The 25,863-nt window shown below is 39.9% G+C and overlaps 1 protein-coding gene across 1 annotated transcript; it reads right to left on the minus strand.

The window, feature by feature from the left end:
* Window positions 1–4,571: 4,571 nt before the first annotated feature.
* LOC131237656 (uncharacterized) lies at window positions 4,572–16,338 on the minus strand. Its single transcript, XM_058235546.1, has 6 exons — window positions 16,198–16,338; window positions 12,050–12,182; window positions 11,851–11,954; window positions 6,516–6,687; window positions 6,114–6,254; window positions 4,572–5,213 (listed from the first exon to the last, which is right to left on the minus strand). The coding sequence occupies exons 1-6, from the start codon at window positions 16,245–16,247 to the stop codon at window positions 4,767–4,769; spliced, it is 1,047 nt and encodes a 348-aa protein (XP_058091529.1). The 5' UTR covers window positions 16,248–16,338; the 3' UTR covers window positions 4,572–4,766.
* Between the last annotated feature and the right edge of the window lie 9,525 nt (window positions 16,339–25,863).

Genomic DNA, 25,863 nt, shown 5'->3' on the forward strand with positions numbered 1-25,863 from the left:
ATTTAAGGTGGGGCGTCTACGGCAAGGCCCATCGTTTACATGGTTCAAATCATTCAAAGATGACCCAAGGCCAATGCTAAAATCCTGCTGTGTAACAAACAAGTTAGCTGATGTCAAACTTTTGTGGCCCTATCATAATGTATGTGTTTTATTCACATTGGTTTATACTTTATTTTTCCGTCTTATTTTAAGGTATGAAACAAAAAATAGATAAATCCAAAGCTCAATGGGCCACCCCATATGTAATAGTTTAGCCTACCATTGAAAAATTCACTAAGGCTGTAGAAGTTTTGGTTCAAGTTGATATTCATGTTTTCCCATCATCCAGAGTTATACGACTTTAGGAACAGAATGGATGGTAAATAAACATTATGGTGGATCCAAAAAGCGTTGTGGTGGGTCTAAAAAGCTTTCAACGATGAGCATTCAATCTCCTATGTTTCCTATGGTGTGGTCCACTTGGAGCTTTAAATGTGCCTCAATTTTTAGCTTGTGCCCTAAATTGAGATAGAGAAATGCATGGACAGTATGGATGAAACACATACATTAGTGGTCCCACAGAGCTCTGACAATCAGCTAGCCGGCTGGTATTGCTGTCACCTGCCAAATCGAGTCTTGTATGACCATGCCAAAGGTTTGCCAAAGGTGTAGCCTGGATACGACAGAGGCGCTGCCGCGCGGGCGCGGCTTCGGTGAGGTGGGTAGGATCCCTGACCGTGGAGCCCACTGTGATATACTTTCCTTACATCCACGCCGTCCGTCCATCCGTATTGAAAACTCATTTTAGAGTCTGACTGAAAGAACGAAGCAGGTCCATATATCAGGTGGTCCCACAGTCAGGTATCTCAGCCAGTGGACGGCATGGATATAAGGCAAATACATCACAGTGGCCCCACAGTCAGGTATCCCATCCACCTTGGTGATCCGCCCTTGCCCTACATGCTAAAACAGTCGGACCTACATAATTGTAAACGAAAAACAGTGGGACCCATGTGCATGTAATGGATAGTAAGTAACACTGACAAGGGCTGGTTATTCAATTTAGAGCAGAAATTTTGTCTCAAAATGGAGCAAAACTCAATCTTGTAATGTGATGTATATGTTAAATCCACACCATCTATTCCTTGTTATTTTTTTATTTTTCATAAATTTTAGGGCATGAGCCCAAATATGAGACATATTCGGAGATTTAGTGGACCACATGACACGAAATAATGAGGATTGAACATTTACCATTGAAAACTTCCTGGGGACTATAGAAGTTTTGGATCTACCTCATTTTTCCTCTCTTGCCCTAAAATGATCGGACAAATAAATAGATAGTATGGATGAAACACATACATGATGATGGGCCACAAAATTTATGTGAGGATTACTATCATTTAAATATTAAAAATTTAAAAACATTTAGGAAAAAAAAAGAACCTATATCAGTTAATATTAAAGTTATCATTACTTATTTACTACCATTTGCATACATTTACGGATTAATACTTTTATTTGCTAATCTTTCACAATGCAAATTGAAACTCATCATATAAACAGTTTGGATCATTAGAAGATGGCCCAAATTCAAAGGCTAATCCTCAAACATATTGCAATATAATCCATCAGGAATGTATTCAAGCAAATCTTCTTCCTAAATTGGTAAGGAGCTTAACCTGCAGTACACTGCGACCTTTATTAAATAAATGGTTTGTGTCGTTTAAAAAGCCCAAATTCAACTACAACCAAACCTCAACCCTAAAATGGAGCTTTGCCAAGCCTATATATGTGTACAAGTCATCTAATACACACACCACCATGTATGCTAGCATGGTAGACAAGTTCAATATCCAAGCCATCTATCTTAAGGATACCACTATATACATTCACCACTTCAAGAATCAAGTCAATCAGCTAGTCAGTGAGACGTAATTAACTAGACAAATGTGCGATTGTGAAAAAATCAGCTAACATTTTATAACCCGTCCACTCATTTCTAATATTATGGAACACCCACCTTTATCTTTTGGCAGTAGCATCTACACCATGAGGATGACAGGTCGACGCAATGTATGGCTTGAAAATTTCACCAAAGTAGCCAAGAATCGTGCATACCGAGAGCTGAACATCAGACCAGATGATCCAAATTTTGGGGATTCCTCTTTAATGAGGGTATTTTGAGAGATACTGCCTTTTAATGGAGTATACTTAGGAATGCAAAAGTCATGAAAAAAAAAAAGTTCTATGCACTGTATATGGTACTATAATAGATTGTTAGCTTCTATGGAAATTATTTTTTTTTTTTTTTATGGGAATTTAAATACTGTGTTTAAGACTTGTGGGCATTAATTCGTGTTGTTCCAAAATGCAGGTATTATAAAAACTTAGTTTATCATTTGTACAAATACTTTTACTGTTATCATCACATTTACGGGTTGTTTGGATGCAAGCAAAGATGTGTTCATACATGCTTTCTAGATCATGCCGTCCTCAATAGGCCATCCAAGTAGTGTTATGTTATGCTAGATTAGTGGTATAACTCTCTCTTCATTTTGTATATGGCACTCGTGTCCATTGACACATTCCACACATGTAAAGCACTTGGGCCCATTTGTTTTGTCACTTAACCTAACAATGTAAGGAAAAACTGTCATCATTATGATTTTACCGTAGTCAAAACGAACAGGGGCAGCATTGGTCAAATGCAGATGTATTAAGAAAAGTAAAAGAATTTGTAATCACTGCAACTTTTCATGATATTAGTGCCAGAATCCTAAATCCAAACAGCAACATTAATATATTTTAGTGATAATTTAACATTAAAATCATGTAAAAATGCTATCCTTATGATTTCACCGTTAATAAACCAAACACAGAAATCTCGGGAGATAGGGAAAGTAATTTGTAATCATTGCACGTCATTTATATTACTGTAGCAATTGGTGAAATAAATAAGCCCAAAGTTGATAGTAGTACATGTGGCTGCTTGAAGATGCATGTTGCAACATGCAGAACATGCAATGCAAGTGCATCAAACAGTATGTTCTTACATCATTTTTTAAACCTTTTTATCACACCTTTTTAGCTATTATGGATTATCCTTGATAAGAATTATATTTTGAGTACATGATACCTTGTTTTCCTCTGTTTCAGTTACATAACTTTGCTAGTCAGGAATACTTTCACAAACAATGTCTAACCAAAATATCTTGTAAGAAACATACATGGAGAAATATCAAATCCCCATATTTTCATGGTGAATATTCTTCATTAAGTGAGCTGCAGGTGCGGTAATAAACAAAAATTTAGTAAAATGAAACCAAGGTCTACATGAAAGATACATGTGTTTCCTAACCAATGATGGTAACAACATATATGTAGGATGGAAGACATTACACATTAAGGCGGGAGGCCCGAGTTCAGTTAAAATGACCCTAAGCTCAAGCCAGCCTGAAGATTGATTGGGCCAAACATACCATGCCAGAGCCAGTGTCCAAGCTTGGTCCAAAACCGAGCCCGGCTCACTGGCCCATTTTTACAATGGTGATATAATGCTGTTAAAACAGCCATTATATTGCTAATTAAACTGCTTTGTAAATTAAGTGGGTTAAAATAACATCTAATTGAAAATAAAGAATATTAATAGCACTATTACATTTTTATGTATTAATATTTTACTTGTTACAAAGATATGGGTATATAACATCAAAAGAGTGCCTAGCATCTAATGTCATGATGCTGATATATTACAAAAATTAAAAAAAAAATGTATAGCAAGAATAATAAAGTTACTGAGGGCCCGTTTGGATCGTAAGTTGCTTAAGATAAGTTACTTATGCCACAAGTAACTTATCTTAGTTTCTACTTATTAAGAAGATAAGTATGTTTGGTAAACAACCTGCTTATCAGCTTCTCCTCTCTTGTCTCTCATATGCCTCTCTTCAGCAACTTATGAAAAGTAGAAAAGCTATAAAAAAAAAGATTAACTGAAGTGATTTAGTCCTTTTAAATAAAAACGTTACTTCTAACTAATCATAAACCAAACTTATCTGAAATAAGTTACTTATCTACTGCTGTAAGTAGAAAAAGTAACTTATTTGGTGGTATCCAAATGGGCCCTGAATAACAGCCTCGTTTACCAGGCCGGGTAAGTCAGCCCTTTAGTCATAACATATTCAGGTTAGATTGTAACATATTCAGGTGATTTCGAAACTCCCAACCAGTGTGTATGGCCCAACCCCTATACTGATCACTACATATGCCAAACTGCAAAACATGTGAACCAGGCTGTCAATCAGGTGGACCCTACCATGTAGATTTCCTAACCAAAGAAATGGCTGCTGCATTCATCAGATGGACTGCACTGAACAAAAATTGCCTCTAATTGTTTAATACACCAGTTTCACTGACAAGTGGGCCAGTCTGATTGTAGGGCATCCGCACAATGGGGTCTAGTTGATGGACATCTCAGATGCTCCATAAGTGTGCCATGTTGGCAGCTGTTGTGGCATGTATGTTGCTGAGCACTACAGCCATGTGGAATTATCAAACCTTTAAAATACATCCACCCTTTCTCGCAACAATAATACAAGTAATTACTGTATGATCTTCTTTTATTTTTCATATGATGCATGGGCCAGCGACCACACTCAACATCGCAACCATTGAATCACAAACACATACTCTCTCCAAAGCTCATACCCCATACATATGAAGTCCAAGATACCATGCACACCATACATTTAAATTGCCAAATCACCATATCAAAGACCATAACTTCATCACCTGCCATTTGTAAAAGATCTGCTCCCATCTGCCTGCGAGCTGGAAAGACTGCAGTTCTGGGGTTGACGGCCCACTCTAACATTCACAAGCTCAGCAGCTGCACGGGCAGCAGCTGATGCACGCTCTGCCGAGGCAATGGCAGCTCGAGCTCTCTCCAAGACATCACTCGTGCTCGAGCTGATTTCCGTTTTCTGACCGCCCTGTAGTCCACTCCTGTGATCTGTAATGGGACATTCAGTTCTATCAAGGCCTGCTGAAGAAGGGTTGCTCCTGGGCGGAACTGCTTGAGCCACTGAGGTGGGGCCCTGAACTTGTTGAATTCCTACATTCTGGTTTGTGGGTCTAACGGGATTTCCCACCATAACTGGAGATATGCTAACGGGGTTCTCCGTGGCAGGTGCTTGTGAATCTGAAGCTCTACTGCATACCTTTGGTGATCCATCCTACAATACATATCTATACCAATGAAGCAAAGGAGAAAAGTACCACGACTACTTAAAAGAAAAACCAAGAATATAGTAATTTTCTTTCACTTACATAACTCACTTCTTATGCATGCAGCAAACACCCACCAGGCTAAGAGTTTTGACATCTTCCTCATTGTAACGGGAATCCTCTTTAGTAGTTTTAACTATCAGTTATCTTATGCAGTTGGTTTTTTATCTGATGGAAGTTTGCTAAACCCCACAAAAGTATACATGCTTTGTGTGAAGAATCAAAGTTGTGCATCAGGACGGCCCCACTGTGACAATTACCCAACCCAAATTTCAGGCTGGTCCACCCACCAGGCACGCCATATGTGCATGCTGAATGTGGACCAGTGCCAATCTCTCAAACAGTCTCATTGCTTTATTGGTTTCATATGTGTGGCTCACCTGATGAGTTGAGAGGCCTGCTTTTCAGACAAGGTCATCTACACAGGTCCACCTGATGCATGGCTAAGATGTCCTACAACGATGGCAGGTTAGCAGGCATGGCTTGTAGTGGTGCATGTTTAGAGCTGTTTGGGAATCAGATAAATCTATTTAGAAAATCAACTGCCACATAAGATGAAAAGTTTAGAATGCAAATTTAGCCATCAAGCAACCTTGCTTTTGGGTGTACTAAATTTCCATTGGTGATAGAATGGCCATTGTACTTGTTTCTAATGAGCTCACTTTCCATCCAATGTGAAACCAATGCAAAATGCACCTTCTGCATTTTCCAAACAGCACCTTTCAAATCGCAGGTGGGATCTGTGAGTATTGAGTGGAGGGCCAGCTGAGCACTTTCAAGATGCAGCCTAACCCACACACACAAATGAAAACTGATACGTAACCCTATCAATCATCAAATGGGAATACCAGCAAATCTTCATGCTTTTTACTGAATTCTTCTTCAGTGCTTGAAGAGTCCCATTCCAGGTTGTACTCATTAGCAATTTCCTTCAAAAGTCTAAGCTTCTCATTTGCCAATGGAGCTTTAACTGAAAGTTTCTCAATTACCTGTATAAACGGGACAACAACAAAAAAGGAAAGAAAAGAAAAGAAAAGAAAAGAAAAATATGAATCACGAAGAAAAAACAAAAAGCTAAACATATTAAGGGAGCCACAGTTTAGACCCTACCTGATTGATTTGTGGAACCCATGTCCCATTTTGGGTACTGGAGTACAAAATTGTACAAATTCAATTCCCAAAAAGGAAAATTGGTGTCTGCAAAATCTATCAGGTGGTGGTTGATATAAATTTCCATTAGATTAACTTACAGCACGATTGACACTACTATCTGGCCGAAGCTCAGAAGCAGCCAAAATGAACTCCTTTCCATATTTTGTAGTGAATAAATTCCGTATCTGCACCAACTCCGGCAAATCTGAACACCTGGGGGCAGCAAAGATTATGCTGGCAATAGCTTCCTGCAATTCTGTGGGACACTCCCTGTCATATGGAAAGACGGCTCACAATGGTGAGCACCCAACATCAGTCATCTGATAAAGATACAACAAAACTAATTTTACATGGGGAACATATTCAGATGTTGGAAAATAACCCAATCGGCCTTTCAATTAAGAAACAACGAATCTCCGAGTTCATAAAGTTACCAAAAGTTACCCGAATGTCTAAGAGGTCATCCTAAAAAGAATTATCTTTCAAAGGAATATATCCTCTAGTTTTCAGTTTGTACAAGTGGGGTCCACAATCAAATGATTCAGATCATTGATCTGATGAGCCCTTTCCATGCGCTAGAAGGCTCCTACATAGGAAGATACTACCAAGCCACTCATTGGCCCTTTTTCAGTTGAATGTGGACAGTTGCTGCATTTATTTTTTAACCACCTATTCGCAGGTTACCAATCTTAAGGGTTAGAACTGTGCTATCAAGGAGAATTTTAGGCCTGGTTCAACCATTGGGGTCCATCAGACCAACAGTTTGGATTACAAAGCTTGGGCCCCTGCCAATACAAATTGAAAAGTTGAAGATTTTTGGTCAAGCATCATATAATCACTTCCTCATCTTAAGAAACATCAACTTTTTTGCAAACGAATGATATTTTCCAAGACAACCTATAAAGTTACAACAAAACATGCACATGAGTATCAAATTGATGCCGAGGAGATTATCACTGTTGTTGCCAAAGCAAACACCCAGGAAGTGCTTCTTTCTGTGGCTTCTGTAAATGTTGGGAATTGCCCCACTTTGAGTAAAAATGCCTTCCTCACCAAGAACCTTGTAAAGAAGTTCAAGCGTACTTTTCTCCGCAGTTTCTCAGACTCGTTGGGGTGCAGGAGCATGGGTATATGTTTAACGTTTTTTTTTTATTATTATTAAATTGAAATTAATTTTACGAATATTATGTTCACTTGTAATATATTTACATAATTTTAAATTACTACGTTAATTTGTAAGACTTGATCAGTGATCACAATATCAATACAAAGGGGCTTTAGATGATATCATGCGATATATTGCACGGTATCATTGAAAATATTGTCAACGCCAGGCAATTTTATTACTCCCTAGGTGTTTCGTATCAGCATGTTGAGTTAGGTGCCATTTGGTAAACTAAAAAATAAGGTCTGGAAATTAATTTAGCTGCTGAAAACTTAAAATGCTGAATTTCAGTACTTAGGAGTACTGAAAAATCCATTTGGTAATTTGTCCGCAAAACGTCTTGATATCCGAAAATAAGTACTGTTTTCATAAAAACTTGTTTGGTAAAAAAAAACCACAAATGTCTGAAAATTGGCAATTTGTCATATTTGCCCTTAGTGTCTCAATTTCTATCTTTTGTAGATTATGAGGCAAAACATCCTATTGCGTTGCCATTAAATTTGGCACACCCAAGCTCCACCCACATACGTCTCTCAAACACGACCTAATGCAGAGGCATTTTCACACCGGGGCTCGAGTGGGGTAGCCTGTGGGATGCAGGGGTACACTCGGGGTGGGCGGCCCGTGTGAGGCGGGTGGCTCGTGTGAGGTGGTACCCAGTGTTCGAAATATCGGTATCGCGTTACGGGATACGGATACGCATCGGTTATCGCATGGGATATATCGGTTGTATTGTGTAATGTATTGTTGTTGTTGGAAACATGGGGAAACATTGGGAAATTGGTTGAATTTTTCGATGTTACTTTAGTGATTATTACAAAAGACAACAATACACACTTATAAATCAAAACATTACAAAAAACAAGTACACATAATAGGTTTTCTTTGTATGGGATCCTAATCTATGCGTTGTCTAACTGAATTGATGCAAGTATATTCAATGTCTATTCATATAATTTATAAATGTAAGAAGATGAGTGTAAACACAAGCAATACTTTCAAAAGCAAAAGAAGAATCACTAGGTTAGGTTACAGACAGGTTTGATGTGATGTTTGAACACAAAGATTGCAAACGATTTGCGAGAAATTGGGAAATTTTGATTTTGTTTTTCAATTTTTCGCAGCTCGGCCCATCTCCTCCAAATCTCGAAATCAAAGCTCCCACTCCACATGCAGAACATGAATTTGTAACAATCTGACATAAATTTAACATGATTTACAGAAAATAAGAGCATCAAAATTCAAAAATGCTCACTAGATCGAACATGTGGGATATATCGCGATACTTGTAAGTTTCGTATCGCACTAGTGGGATACAAGATATATCGTGGGATATATTGGCCGATATCGTTGATATTTAAAATAGTGGCGGTACCCATGTGATTTGGGGCCCACGATGGGGTGTTTGGCCGAGGTCCTGACCCATGAGATGTGGGGCTTAGGCTATGAGATAAAGGGATTGATTCGCCATCCTCTAACAGTTCGAGCTTTTAGAGCAAGTGGCTAATTGCCCTGCATCAAATTGGTATCAGAGCAGGAGGTCTCGTGTTCGAGATTCCTCACTAGGGATAATTCATGCAGGGGCATTTTCATACCGAGGTCCTAACCCATGAGATGCGGGGCTCGGTCTAACAGTTCGAGCTTTTAGAGCAAGTGGCTATTTGTCCTGCATCACGACCCCTCAATTGATGGACCATGTGCTATACTCTTCTTGATAGAAGAATCATAACCTTTCGACTTGTGGACCATGACATCTCATACAAGCACAATAGTAGATTATTCATCTCCCTCCTACAACATACTTTTGACTCAATGACCTTTAATAATAATTTTTAAAAAATGCTTTGGCTAGGAAAAAAATATTCTCTTCCCATTGAATAAGTGGGCCACAAATGTACAAATTTTTATTTTATACATGTGTACACCATCAAATCTTTATCATCCCTCATTCAACCAACAAAATAGTTTCAATTAGCCTATATATATATATATACATAAGTAGTAAACTCTACGGGGCCACCATGATATATATATATATATATATATATATATATATATAGAGAGAGAGAGAGAGAGAGAGAGAGAGAGAGAGGGGAATGCTCACCTACGCACCTTCTTACGTGAGCACCCATGCGCACCTTTGCACAGGTGTCATGGGCACAAAATGTGAACGGTCAACATGATGCGGCACCCCTTGAAACCTCGCAAACCCAACTTTCAACCCGATACAAAACTCTGGTGGGCCATAGCAAAAGGAAACAATTTCCTCCATTGATTTGCATTTCTCTTTGCTATGGCCCACTGGAGTTTTGGATCAAGCTGAAAATTGGACCCATAGAGTTTCAAGGGCTGCCGCATCACGTGGACCGTTTAGATTAACACTTAATATCATTATATCACTATTATTAACTTCTTATAAGCAGTTGGGTTGGGCCTGGTCAAGTTGGGGTCAGCTGGAGCCTAGCCCATTTACCCAACAGGCCACATTTTCTGGCCCAAACCTGCCTCACGACCCATTAAGGGGTCATTTGGATGCCCGTAATTTTTTTAGTTGTAAACACATTACACCTGAAAAGAGTTTCAGTTGTAATCGGTTTACATGCTATTCCGTTTGCCTTTTAAGTAGTAACCTATTTATAGGTAAACAGATTATGTGTTTGGCTGGCATGTAAAGTGTTTACAATGAATAAAGTAGGTATTCGTACCAAGAGCTTGGGCAATGAAACTTTCAAAATCTGCAAAAATCACATAAAAAGATTTTTTTTTTTTTTTTTTTAGGGCCCTAAGAGGCCATTAAAGCATGCACACACTAAGCGGATTGGATGTCTTCCACCCATCACAGTGGGCCGCAAATGCAATCTACAAGTTTTTAATGGTGGACGTCCCATCCTTCCCTCGTGTGGTCCATTTGATAATGGATGAGCTGTTTTTTTTTGAAGCCACAGGAGAGCATCAAGGGAAGTACATGATGGATAGATTAGATGCACCATACACATTATGGTGGGCCCCACATATCATGAGTGTATATTAACCATTGTGTTCTAACATGTATAATGTCTTTTTAGCTGTAAAGACTTTACCTGTAATTTGAAACAAGGCTTTTAACCAGGTTTCAGATTACAGCTAAAAGTTGTAATCTGTTTACAGCCTATAAAGCCTTTACAGGCAAATACATGCATCCAAACAACCCTTGTAATCCCTTTACAACTTAAGGACTTTACAGGTATCCAAAAGACCCCTAAGGGTGCCTCAAACCCATCTAAGAAGCAGGCTGGACCAACTAGCTGCTGGCTAGCCCAACCCATTGCCAGGGCCATAACACATGAAATGATGTGATTGAAAACCAAAAATAGCATATCAACAAATGGCAGATAAATACAAAGTAATAAATTGTAATTCCATTTTGCATCCAACTCGTATTCCAATGATTCTCAACCTCATGATATCAGCAAGATTGATGCAAAAGAAAAGAAGGCCAAGGCAATAGAAAAGAGAGATAAAAGGAGAAATGATTTTGATAATAAACAAAGAAAATAAAATAAGGCTGAGGCATTGAAAACAAATAAATGCAACGATTTCGATAATAAAGTACCAGATTAGCATATTCAAATCTTATATCACATGTACAGATAGCAACAGGACACCCAAATTCAATTAGAATCACACTAAAGTTAAATAAGGGGCATCAAATGCCTTAGCCCAGCATCACACCATGCATCAAAAAGTATTAAAAAGCTTCAATTCTTCATTCAACTATTCATAAAGGACTCTTTTACATGTAGATGTATTTTTCCCAAGGTAAAAGATACCCTAATCCAATCCCAACCATGCAGTAGTTCTAACCACAAGCACCTAATTTAATAGAATAGTAATAATGAAAAAGAAAATACAACCAAATCTCACCACGATCATTTATCCCTTCCATAAATTTCGGGTACAACTGACATTGGAATCACACGATCTTTAGCTTGTTTAAATATTAACTCCAGATTTCAAACAGGGCCCATTTAGCGCCACTAGGAGGTTGTTAGTACCCAAAAAGTGGCCTGGAAAGTAAGTGACAAAGACAAGTGTACCATAAGCTCATACCTTAGTCTTTTTAAATTCCTTTATTTTGCCTCATCAACTCCCCCATTTGGGATAAATGAGAGAAGGCATTGATACACAACATGGATTTAGTGTCGGACGCTATATCAGGGTATATGAAAAATTGAGTATGAATGATTTGAAGCCAAATAGATAAAGAAGACCATGTAATGATAATTCACCTCTGGCTTTCAAGGATAGGAACCCGTGCGAGAACGAATTCACAGAAAAGCTCTAAGATCTCATAGGCAGCCAAAATGTTCTGTTCGCGTATAATATGCTCCACCTAGCATAAACACAAGAAATTAATACAACAACCTGGAACTGACAAGAATCCTAATAAGAAAATATTAGCAGATATCCAAAGAATTATGAGCGTACCCGTATTCGGGCAATGGCTTCTTGGCCAGTCTGGAGAAATTGCGCAATCTCCTGGCGCATCTTTTTCAGCTGCACCTCTCTCTTGTTTCGAAGCAACTTGATTCTTGAGATGGCCAGATTCAAGCAAGTCTTGCTAAAAAATACCAACAACCAAAAAAAAAAAAAAAACACGTTTGTTAGTAAACTTACACAGCTGATGATATGATGGAATGCAAATTCTATGAGAAATGTTTAATGCAATAAACAAAAGTATTATCTGTTATACGTGCTCTTCTGTAACATATAAAATCAGGACAGATATAACTGCTGAGAAAGAAGTAAGCAAGGCTAAACTTACAGCTTATGGTGATCTTTACAATAGATTAGGGGCAAGAGAAGGTGAGAAAGATGTCTTCAAACTTGCAAAATGAGAGAGGAAGAGTAGGGACTTAGATCATGTTAGATGCATTGATAGCAATGACTAGAGGGTACTAGTCAAGGACAATGGGATCGATGACAGGTTGAGAAGCTATTTTCTGAACTTGTTAAACAACAATCACTCTAAGAGCATGAGGATACAAGGAACCATAAATTCAAATAAGGTTAGAATCCATAGATACTTTCACAGGATAAGGATATTTGAAGTGAAAGAAGCTTTGAGAAAGATGAAAACAGGAAAAGCCCTTGGACTTTAGATGGTATACCTAGAGGTTTGGAAGTGTATGGGAGAGACTAGGTTATTTTGGTTGACAAAGTTGTTCAACAATATTGCAAGACTGAAAAAAATACCAGACAAATGGAGGAAAAGTACTGTGGTGTACCTATTTATAAATAAAGGAGACATATAGAGCTGCACTACCTATCGTAGGATTAAACTTATGAGCCATACTAGGAAACTTTAGGAAAGAGTGATCGAGCTAAGACTAAGGTATAGTTAAATGTATCAGTAAATTGGTTTGGCTCCATGCCAGGGAGGTTAACTACTGAAGCTATGTTCCTAATTAGACAATTGATGGAGAAATATAGGGAGAGAATGATTCTTCCAAATATTTATTTGATGGAGAAATATAGGGAGATGAATGGTTAACTATTGAAGCTATTTTCCTACTTATGGCAGGGATGTTTGGTCCTATGGTACTCCCCCAAATATTGCAGCATTCGCTTGGCTTGTTGGAAGGAGAAGGATATTGATTATGGATAATCTCCAGAAACAGGGAATGATCTTCTAAATATGAGTTTAATGTGCATAGCCAAGTTTGAGTCGGTGGATCACCTTTTCCTTTATTGCTCGATCGCTAGCAATTTGTGGAACAATTTCTTATCCAAGCTTAAGGTCTCTTGGGCTTCACTCAACTCTATTGGTTTATTTATTGCGAGTTGGCATGAGGTAGAGATTAGAAAGGAGCTGAAAGGCATATGGTGTCTATGCTTACTGGGGGGCCTTTGGGCGGTTTGGGAAGAAAGAAACGGGGGATGCTTTCAAAATATGAGCCATTCCCCAGGGTTGGATAGTTTTGATAGCAAGGGGACTGGTTATTGAATGCTAATCTGGCTGAAGTGAAATCCGACACAGGGTGGAAAGGATATGTAAACTAGGCTAGGGTGATTGTAAGCAAGGACCGCCGCAAACATCGATTGTCAAGCATGGTGGTGCGTTGGGCTCCCATTGGTTTATGGGCGCACTCCATAACTCCTAGGGCTTTTGTTGCATTGATTAAGCTCCTAAGATTTGGTATCAAATCAGGATCAAGAGGTAATCTAATAAGCTCCTCCCTCTTCCCTTCTTTCTTCCTCCTCCTCCTTCCCCCCCTTTTTTTTTCAGCAAGCTGCCAGTCCCATCCATAGGTAGTGCCCACTGCCAGCAAGCATCTGCCCACCCACAGGTAACAACAGGCTCCATAGCGGCCACTGCTTGACCAGCGGCCCAACAGCCGGGCCCCTGGCCCCACTGGCCAATAGTGTCAGTAGCTCAACCAGCATGCCTCGCCATGACCAGTCGACATCTTCTCATATTCAAGCATGTTTTCTGACAACCAAATTTGTTGCTAAACCAATGTTTCAAGCATCAACTTGTAGTTTCATGTATATTTTCTGCCGACCAGAGAGTCTGCTAAGCTCATTGAAACCGTCAATCACCATTTCACCATTCGCAACCCACCGATTCCATTCACCAAACTGATTTTTCATCGGACCAAATCATTGGGCATATCTCACCTATCCAGATCATCCTCCCTGAGAAAACTGTGATGCTTTTACTGCCAGGCTGCTACAAGAGCCCAGAGTTTTTCAGCATATACTGAGTTTATGTTCCTGTTAGAGCCAGTGATGCATTTTATTTTTTTTTCATTACAAATTACGGATTATTATTTTTTTAATGGCAGACGATACCACATGGGATAATCAAAAGGCACAAATCCTAATTAGGATGAGTCACCATGATCATCTTGGTTTAGTGATTACGGCCATCAAACTTGACAGAAGAAATTACTTGGAGTGGGCCCAATCTACCAAGATGTATGTCAGGGGCAAATGGAAACTATACTAATGGGGATGAGTCACCATGATCATCTTGGTTCAAGACCATATGTTACCTTTCAAAAATAAAACAAAGCCAAGAGATCAAGCAAATAGCGATTTACAACAAGAGTTGGCTACCCTCAAACTGCCATTGCATTCATCTCAGCATTCGGATACTTCTATGGAGCAGCCAGGTATCTCTGCAACTACCAATCAAGCTCATGGTTCTGAGTCTCATCCATCCACATCCTGAATAATTTGATTGTGGGGCTTCGAATAATATGATGAGTAAGAAAATTTTGTTTCCTATTCTCCTATTTCAAGCATTATAAGATTAGCATATGGTTCCTATTATAATGACAATAGGAATGGAGTATATAAGTTTCTTGCTGTTGTTACCTTCAGTTGGAGTACTCCACAAGAGCCACAAAACCACCATGTATCATGTCCAACAATTACAATTATTTTCTTCTACAACTAAAATCAGGACTCCAAACTAGATAATTTGAACTAGGTTTGGGAGAAACCATTAGTTAACGCTGAGTTTGGATACTCAATTGGATTAAATTGAATTTCAATAATTCATATTGCCAGTGTGGAAACGAGCTAAGTAGGCCAAACCCCACTCCATAGATAACAAAGACATGATCCCCCAAATAGCCATTCCAATCGTTTCACTTCCAACTTGAAAGCCATGAATTTGCAGAAGGAATTGGTATTGATAGTGAATTAAAATAGTCCCACCAACATTTTGGTCATTTCCTCTATATTGGTAAGGGGAACAATCCTAATTCCTATGCTATCAGATTGCAACATGATACAGTGCAGAGTAGTCATTTTGAATACTTGGGCAATCCTGAATATTTATTTGAACTGCCATCCTATCAGGCCCACCTTCATGGCTCATGGTATGAAAATTTCACACAATCTGAGGGTCCTAACAATCAAACCAAGCCCTTTCTGTCACACCCTATCATTTTTAAGACTGATCAGACTATAATTAACATTGGATAATAGTAACTTCTGAGACACTTAGATGGACTGTCAATTTCGACAAAGTGAACTATTCTGCAATAACCAATCTGCTCCATTCGTTTTTCAATCCATTGATTGAATGGTTGTGACCGTCCGATCACTGTCATTTTTGCCCAGTGACCCCGTGAAGAACATTGGACCCGATGGATGGACCAGATCATTAATTGTACAGTCCAGTACCAAAACAACTAGTTTGCGCTAGTAGAACAAGATCATTCATCATCCCCCTTAATTGCAATTATTGCAAATTAGTCCAACTGAGCATCCAAACGCTCCTGAAACTCATCGGCTATTTTCGTACTCCATGAATGGAATTAGAAATACTACTCTAACAGATTAATCCAGACAACGATTAGAAAAAAACTAATCAATTGACAAAAAAAAAAAAAACCTCAACAGTTCTTATGGGATTGAAATCAGAAGTGGTACTGCTCTAACCCAAAAAAAAAAAAAAAGGATTAGGATCGTTCAAATTCATCAATCCAAGAAATGGGTCTGGAAATTAAGCAATTGGGGTATTGAATCTACATTTCTTAGTACAAGATCTTGAATGAAAAGACATGGTTGGAATTGAAATTTGAAAATGAAAGCAGAGAGGGGTATTGTCAAAAACTCACCATTTTGCGCCAAGAAGGCCCCTGTTGAACAATGAATTGAGGAGTGACATTGCCAAAAAGAGGGGCCTAACTTTCGAAATCTTTCATGGGTTCCCGAAGATGGTAGCCTCTCTCTCTCTCTGCGGCGTTTCTGTTGTTGGGTAGTGCTATGTCTACTCCCGCGAGTATCCAATGCTTGGCTGCTCGGTCAACATAACCTAATGGAGATCCGGCCGTTTATCATGCAGGTCCCACCTGGTATGTGTTTCGAGGTAGAAATCTGATAATCCAATCACCGAGCAGGCCACGTACCCGCGTGAATCGGACCGTTGGACATTCTTTCGTCATCGTTATATCTGACACATGTGGCCCACATGATCACTGGACCAGCCTGATTATGGGGACGAATGTAAACGGTGGGGCCCATCGTGGGAACGATCCGGATCTCGCCAGTCGTACTCATACTATGTTGGTGGTCAAAGGAAGAGTAGGATTCAGTGTAAGTCGCGAGTAGCATCCCATTTCTCTACCGTGATCTGCTGAAATGCATCCCTACATATTGGTTTTTTTTATACATAGGGACAGTAGCGTTGGATCTAGGATCTTGTTTCAATGATCCAAGACGTTTATATGGTGGGCCTCACTGTGGATAGGAGAAAAAAATTAAAAATTAAAAATTAAAAACATCATATCTTATTATTTTAACCTTGGATCATTTAAATCTTTTATTTTGAATGGACCATTTCTCTTAACTGTTGTCTCCTGTGGGACATTTAAATGACGTTAAAATCTTGAGTATTTTCATCATTACAGCATCCACAGTGAGATTCATCGAATTAATGGTTTGGATCATTGAATTACAATCCCAGATTCAATGAATACTGTCGGAACTTGAAATAATAGCAGTACGTCCGGATGCATCGCAGCAAAACTCTCTCTACGCCCGGGTCTGTGTGGGGTCCACATGGATTTCCATGACAAATCCACTCCGTCCATCTGTTTTTAAAGACAACTTTAGAACAGAATTCTAAAAATCAGAGAGATCCAATAATCAAGTGAGGCACACCAACAAAACGGTGGGAACAGCAACATCCACGTTGAAACCTTCCTGCAGCTGACCATGATGTTTATATGTCATCCAAAGCTTCCGTAGAATTATCACCGCTCAGACAAACTGCAGGAACAAATATCTTCCTGACAAGTGTTCAATCCCCACTGTTTCGTGTGGTATGGCGCACATGATTTTGGAATTGCCAGATTTTTAGAATCCTGTTCTATTTCGGTCTTTCAAAACAGATGGACGGAGTGGATTTGTCACGGACATATCTGTATACTCCCATACATCCCCAGGCACAGAGGCAATCCGCTCTCTTCGTTTTTCGTTGGGAGAATTGAGCTCGTCACTCTGTCTTAAATGGTGGTGATTCGTTCCATGTTACACGTCAATCCAAGCCGTCCGTAAGATCTGCAATGAATTGAACTGATTCAGAAAGTCAGACTGATCAGATGAACTCAGCAATTTGAACCAACCCTTGATTTTGGAAGGCTAACCATTAAGCGTCTATCTGATGGACACCAATTAAACGGTTAACACCATTCAACCATTGTAATTTCGGGGCCATGATCCAGCCACAACACGGGCCATAATTTAGATGGCCAGGATTGGTCTAAGTGTATGAAACAATATCAAGTTGTCCACCACCATTTAACAGGTGTGCAAAAGCACACTTCCAGAATCAAGCCATTTCCACCAACGAACCGTCAATGGAAAACTGATCACCTACAGGTCTTGGTTTTATACTAGATTGACATGCAGCTCTATCGTTCCGGACATCCTTACAATGCATATGAAAGTCTCCATCCTCAGCTTACCTGAAACAAAAATCCGACCGTTCAGCTCATTAGGATTGATAATGGCCCACACCGAGGTTGGCCCAGCTCTGCACTAGCTCCCAAAACCCTTTCTCCGGCCCAGGCTCAAATTAGCTCAAAAGGGTCCATTGCCTGGCCAGTCGAAAAAGGCATAAGGTAGTTTTTGAATCTTAAAAAAAATAAAATAAGAGACAGAATTTAAATACTTTATTGCAATGCCTATAATGGTTTTTTTTCTCAATTACACACTTAATAAAGAAAAATAAAATAAAATCTTAATTTGTAATTATAAAAAATAATAAAAGTATTGTCAACTGGAACAGAACTTATCCAAATAGCAAGTTTTGTCAAAAATAAAAGGCATTGAATTAACCTTTGTTTTATGACGTGACCACAATCAATCTATAAAAAAATTGAAAATCTAAAACTCTAAAAATAAAAATAAAATTTCAAATTATTAGAAATAATAAATTTTTCTTAATTTTTTTATTTTGAGCTGAAAGCATATGCTTTCTCGTGTACTGAATGAATACCCGAATCAATAGTTACAATTAATTTATAATTCACACTTCGAATGACAAATTCTTTTTAATTAGAATGAATTTTTTCAAACTAGACACACATACATAGATTTGAGCTCCGATACAGACTACCTCTACTTTCGTTTTGATCCCACCATGTTAAGAATGCGTCCGTGCCACATCTAACATTAGTCTCATCGATTAAATAAATAATTTCGATCATTATACATTACCTAAATTTGAAAATTGGGTCCTCATTCATGGCTCATTGGTATAAAGACTGTTTCAACATTAAGATGGTATTATCTCCATATTAGACATACTTTTCCGCGATTGTAGCCCACATGATGTTTCGCTCAAGCCAATGGGCCAGGTCGGGGCATTCATTGCTAGCCTGATCCTGGCTGGGCCCAGATACGAGGCAATTTCAAGCCTAGGCCCAGCCATTGGGCTGAGTTTAGGGGCCTGAATCTTGCCCTATAAGGCCGGACGACCTTGGCTACATCAATTTGCAAATTCTTACTCAATTGGTTAAAATAATGAAATTATTCTTAAGGGTTAGTAGGCTGGCTTGTCATCCTTCGAATCTAGCCCTAAAGACTTTTTTGTTGCTTGCGATATGTTTATCCTAAAGAGACTTAGGGTTCCTGAGTCTGCTTCATCTTATTTGTTATTGGAACAAAAAGATCAAAATCCACTTTTAGTAAAAGTAGGGGGAATGATTACATCGTTTGAACGCATGGTTATTGTGTGGGTTTTAATAATTCGTGTAAGTTCCATCCATCCCGTCCATTAGATGTGCCCCCTCAATGTCATGCCTAGATTCAAAATCTAGCCTAATCCACATCTCAGGTGGGCCACAATATAAAGAGCAAAGGACCTTTTTATTCACGAAATTTGGACCCCCGACCATATTCTCTTGTAACAGTTCATATGCAACGTGAGATTTTTGTGATGGCCCATCCACAGAACAGCCCACCAGCCAAATAGTCCGGATTTGAAAACATGGGGCCCACATGTATTTCATTCTATGGAGGAATTGCCTTTTTTATGCCATATGGCATGCACTCCAAATTAGAGAATCGAAAATCCTAACCTCATATCAATGGAATTTTCATTTTTTAATTCGACCAAGGTGGATTGCTTGGTGTGTTGACATCATCAAGTTCTGTATACCATGATATATGTCTTATATCCAAATTGTCTATAAATTTTGTGAGATCATTTTAAGTCATGAGCCCGAAAATGATGTAGATATAAAGATTAAGTGGATCACACGATGGAAAGCACTTGGATTGAACGCATGTTATTGAAAAAATCTTGGGGCTACAGAAGTTTTGGATGAAGCTGATGTTTGATTTCATCCATGTCTTTGTGACCTTATCAATAGGTTGAATGGAAAATAAATATCATAGTGGGCCCTATGAAGGTTTCACTAGAAGGCATCATTGCCCCACTGCTTTCTGTATTGTGGTCCACTTAGAATTTTGGATCTGCTTCATTTTTAGGCTTATAATATGAAATGATCTCACCAAATAGATGAACGGTTTGGATATAACACATACATTATAGTGGGGACAACATAACTCGGTGACGTCAACACGCCAGGATTTCCACTTCCCTTGGACAAGTCGTATTAGACAGCCTATCCCGTTCATGAATTAGACTATTGGACAGATGATTTCCTGAATGATTAGTCAGCAACCATAATTACATGACTGACTAACCATTGGAAATTAATTAGTCAGCAACCATGAGTACATAATTAACTAACCATGACAGCATGTTCTGAATTGCTAGTTGCCACACGATTATGATCACACTTTCAGATTACTTAGAATCCGTTTACACTTGGTCCCGCCATATGGGTGGTTTAGGTGGTGCCGTGTGTACTGTGGGAGAGCCTTACTTCTTGGGGGTGGATTAGGTGCGGCCCTTACCAGGGAGCCCACGTTAATGCATGGTACTATTAGGTTTAGGGCTGTACATGAGCAGAGTTAGCTCAGTGCGTAGCTCGCTTGACTCGACTCAAAAAAGCTCGACTCTACTCAAATTGAAGCTGAGTTCGAACCGAGCTGAGCTGATTTTTGGAGCTTGAAACGAGTTCGAGCCGAGTTCAATCTTGCCCCAGCTCGACTCGACTCGAATATTGCTCGAACTCGGCTCGACTCGGTTCGACTTGGCTCGACTAGGTACAGGGTATATATACCCTTCAAAAAAAAAAAAAAAAACCCTACCCATTTTCAAAAACCATCCTAGCCCGCATGAACCCTAGAATCTCCTCCCTAACCCTCTCTTCCTCCCTCTCTCTCAGTCGGCTAAGCTAACCTCTCTCTCTCTCTCTCTCTCTCTCTCTCTCTCTCTCTCTCTCTCTCTCTCTCTCATCCTCCCTTACCCGCACGGCCCTCTCTACTCGTCTCTCTCCCTCCTGCTCCCTTACCTGCACCGCCGCATGGTTGCCGTCCAATCTCTTTACTCTCTCCCTCCTCCGAACTCAGAACTCAGCTCGAAAACTCGAACTCGAACTCGAACTCGAACTCGGCCGATGTAGTGCCCCAAAATTTGAGGGCCGAGTAGCTACTCGACTCCCGAATTCTCGAGTGCCACGTATGCAATAATGAGTCACAAATGCATACATTTAGCAAGTATTAATAAGCAATGATGAATTTATCTAAGCATATTTGATTTCTAATCAGGTACTTAAGATTCAAGTGCTACTAAGCAATTAGTTTCATAAAAAGTTTTCATCCACCATGTTAACTTAATAAATTTAATTTAACAGGAATCTATGGACTAAACTCAAACACCATCAATCTCCAAAATGACCTAGGCTCTGGCCCAGTCCCGCCGACATCCACTGTGCTAACAAGGATCGCCAAACTCCTGGTAGTACGCCCGCTCCTCGTCGTCGTCAGCACTAACATCATCCAATACGTGCTGCTCTAGGGTACCTGCATCTATATCGGGTTTTGGTTGGTGTTTTAGAACACTGTCCCAGAGTGGGAGTGAGTAATCAACTCAGTGGAACTATTAGCAATAGGCATCGAATTATCATACAAAGAATACATTTAATGAATAGCAAACAGCATAGATTCCTAAACATTGTTGTTAATACAAATGCATGATTATGATATAATGCATCCTCCTAAAAAAAATCAGCACTCCCTCAAGCGATGACATCTTACGTTTGCAATGAAACAACACTCCCTCAAAAGTGACCTCGACTACATAATCACCAACAATATAAATGCAATGTCATAGAACATGTTAGCCTGGTTGGTTAGTTAAGTTCATTCGTCCAGTAGGTTCGGGAAACTAGAATACCCTTAGTGAAGTTATTGCCCTAACCCGATCGCGCGACTCAAGGGTCGTGGTCATGTGGCTCTCGTGATCCTTAGCCCTGAATTGGGGTCGCCAATCCCGAACAAAATATAACTTGGACGAAATCAAAATTGAAACTTAGATGTCCCACTCGCGGTCACTATAGGGAGGTCGTCACCCCAACACAGGCCGACAGCGCAAGTACAGTGTCTCATACTACCGTTCTCGGCCCACGAGTCTAAATGCTCAATGGAAACTATGGGGAGGCTCATCACCTCCGCGTAGGCCGACAGCACAGGCATAGTGTCTCATACCACCATCCTTGGCTCATGAGACTTTGTGGGCCGTAAATTATATTTTTAAATGGGCACAATGGTCTTAGGGTACTTTGGGTTCATACAGGCATGATCAAATAAGGTTAACATACAAGGATGGTCGACTAATATTCATTGTGCCCCGACGGGCTGAATTATAACTAATGGCCTGAGAACAAGATCTCATGTAGTCCAACTACTGCTAACGACCTACAGTTCAATTGTCGGGCCAGATTCACTTAGGGGACAGGTCTAAAAAGGACAGTCCAAGAACTTCCAGGTAATCAGCTGATCCGTAAGGAAAATATGCAACAATGTACCACAAACATACATTTCCTGAATGCAATTCAAGTATGGAAGGCAAGATTTTAGTGTGATCATTACAAGGACAGCAACATACAATATTCCACCCGAATTTACAGATTCAACATGACATGTTTCAGCTTATACGATCACATGGACAGTCATACAACTATATACCGAGATAAATCTCTTATAGGCCAGTCATACATCACATTATTCAGCCATAACTTGAAAATTCAGACAAGTGACTCATCTAATCAGCAACTTACAATGTTTCAGGCTTTCACCCAAGTAGGATTACTCATAAAATCAGGAAGTCAACCACAAATTACCATTCTACAACAATCCATGTTATCATGTTAAGCATAGTTAACACCAAACCAGAAAACAAGAATCAACTAGTAGAAAATTTAGGAAAATTTAGATACTTGTACCCTACATGAGCATGCAAATGCACAAGTCACAATTTGGGATAATAGGGCCAAATCCCTTCCCAATATTTTGGTAATTCCTAGTCCATTAACCTATATATGCAGTTCAAATGAAAATCCAGCCACATGCACTAACAATACGCCAACCACGTTCATTAAACCTACTCTGTGCGCGATGACCGGCCACCTAAAGGTAATGGTCCTCATCTAAAGTTGGTTGGAGGTTGCTAAGATGATTCTAGTAACGCTGGGTCCGCAAGCTCGAGGTGTTAGGGCCTTGCATGGCATTGGATGGACAAGAATTATATGAATGTTGTAGAATCAGGGAAATAAGGTGAAAAATTCCTAAATTACTTTAGATGGGTTGGAATTTCTTCTTCCAACGGCGGAGAACGATGGAATTTGTCGGTAGAGGAGAGGTGAGGATGCTGAGATCTTCAAAATCCAAGCACCAAGCTCACATGCACATCAAAGTAGGGCCTTCTCTCTTCCCACACACACATACACACATACTCTCTCTCTCTCTCTCTCTCTCTCTCTCTCTCTCTCTCTCTCTCTCTCTCAGCTACTAAAAATGGGTTTGAGAGAGAGGGCTGAGTTTATATATGCCCATAATTATTTCCTTTAACCCTAACGTTTGAGGAAATTTCCCAATTAGCCATATGGGGCACATTTTATGTTATTAGAGCTACTCTGATGGACCCCTGACCTATCTGACATATGGGATAGGTGCTTCATGACCCGATGAAGGGTTGGGTGAAGTTTGATCGCAAAAGGACGAGGGGTCTTGCCGCAGCGACTCAATTCATGATCAACGGTCACCGTTCCACGATCAACGGCCAGATTTTATAGGCAAAGGCCGAGAATTATTTCCAACCTTCGGTGTGAATTTAGTAAAGATCCAACGGCTGGAACGCCCAGATTTGTTGACTCAAGCAGCAGGGCTAATTGGTTAAATTCTAAGATTTCCTTTCTTAAGGCCTAGCGACTTGCGGTTTGCAAGTGCCTGTAGGGCAACGCTATTCGACTATTTCTGGGCATTATTAAGGCCTGACATCCACGTGGGACCACAAGCCCAGTGGGCCGAAGAATCTTACAAAGTTTTAGAATTTTTGGACCTTCCTCGGGTGATACATAGCCCGTACAAACAGTCGCTAAGTATGACTCAGCCGACTGGCTTTACGGCCTATGCTCGGCCTGATCTTAATTAATTTAAATTGTACAAAAGGGTGATTTGGAGTTAATTAACCCGTTTTGAGCCCATACGTGCGATAGAATCGTTCGGTCCTGAGTCAGTTCACACGTGAGTGCCTCAGGACATTGTTCCCTTTTTGGACGGGGCGTTACAATCTACCCCCCTTACAAAAAAAATTTTCATCTTCAAAATTTTTACCTGCTTGAATTGCTTAAGAATGTTGGGGTAGTGTTTACGAACTTCAGTTTCCGTTTCCCAAGTAGCTTCTTCTTCTCCATGGTGTGTCCATAATACCTTTATTAGCGGAATCACCTTATTTCGCAAAACTTTCTCTTTCTTGTCCAAAATCTTGGTAGGTTTAAGGATATACGTGGCATTGTCCTTAAGTTCCACGTGTTCCCACTGGATGATGTGTGAAGGATCCGGAACGTACTTCTTAAGCATGAAGACGTCGAATATAATATGCATGCTAGTGAGGGGAGTAGGCAAAGCCAAGGGATACGCAACCGGTCCTATCTGATCCAAGATCTGAAAAGGGCTGATATATCGTGGGGTAAGTTTTTCCTTTTTACCAAAGCGTAGAACTCCCTTCATTGGTGAGATCTTCAGAAATACATGGTCTCCAGCTTCGAATTTCAAATCCCTTCGCCTTGTGTCTGCATAACTCTTGTCTGCTCTGGGTCGTCAGTAATCATCGTCTAATAATTTCAATCCTTTCAGTAGTTGCATGTACTATTTCAGGTCCCAACAAACTTTTCTCGCCAACTTCAGCCCAACATTGTGGAGCTCGGTAGGGGTGCCCGTATAAGGCTTCGTAGGGTTTCATGCCGATGCTAGCTTAGAAGATGTTGTTGTAACCAAATTCGGCATAAGGGAGACATTCATCCCAACTATCCAAGAAATCCAATGTACATGCTCTCAAAATATCTTCTAGTATTCGATTTACCCGTTCCGTCTGTCCATCAGTTTGAGGGTGAAAAGTGATGCTGAAATTCAACTTGACTCCCATGGTGTCTTGCATTTGGGTCCAGAGCATTGAAGTGAATTGTGTGTCTCGGTCCGACACAATTTCCAAAGGAACACCATGAAGTCGGACTATCTCCTTGATATACAATCTGGCTAGGTCGTCTGCAGAGTACGGAGTTCGAATAGGTAGGAAGTAAGCCGATGTAGTCAATCGGTCCACAATTACCCAAATTGAATCATGCCCTTTCTTCGTTCTGGGTAGGCCAGCAATGAAATCCATGGAAATGTAGTCTCATTTCCATTCAGCAAGTGGCATAGGCTATAAGAGACCTAGCGGTCGACGATGTTCTGCCTTGACTTATTGACATGTAAGACATCGAGATAGAAAGCCAGCTATCTCTCTTTTCATGTTGTCCCACTAGTAATTTCGCTTAAGGTCCTGGTACATCCTGGTGCTTCCAGGGTGCATAGCTAGCTTGGAGTTATGGGGCTCAGCTAGCAATGTTTCCTTCAACTTAAGATGATCTGGGAGACAGAGACGGCCTTGAAAGCGTAAACCTCCATCAGTACCGATTCTCCATTCAGAATCACTTCGAACGGCCGTAAGTTCTCTCATTTTCAATAGTAACTCATCTGTCCTTTAAGCCTCAATGATCTGGCTGTCAATCATAGGTTGGGCGTGGATATGTGCAATGACTTTATATTGTTCATCTATTCTCAGTTTCAGCTCGAAGTCTTGCACAAATTCTACCATATTCCACTCT

This window comes from Magnolia sinica, chromosome 2 (genome assembly GCF_029962835.1).
Source record: "Magnolia sinica isolate HGM2019 chromosome 2, MsV1, whole genome shotgun sequence".
Lineage (NCBI taxonomy): Eukaryota > Viridiplantae > Streptophyta > Magnoliopsida > Magnoliales > Magnoliaceae > Magnolia > Magnolia sinica.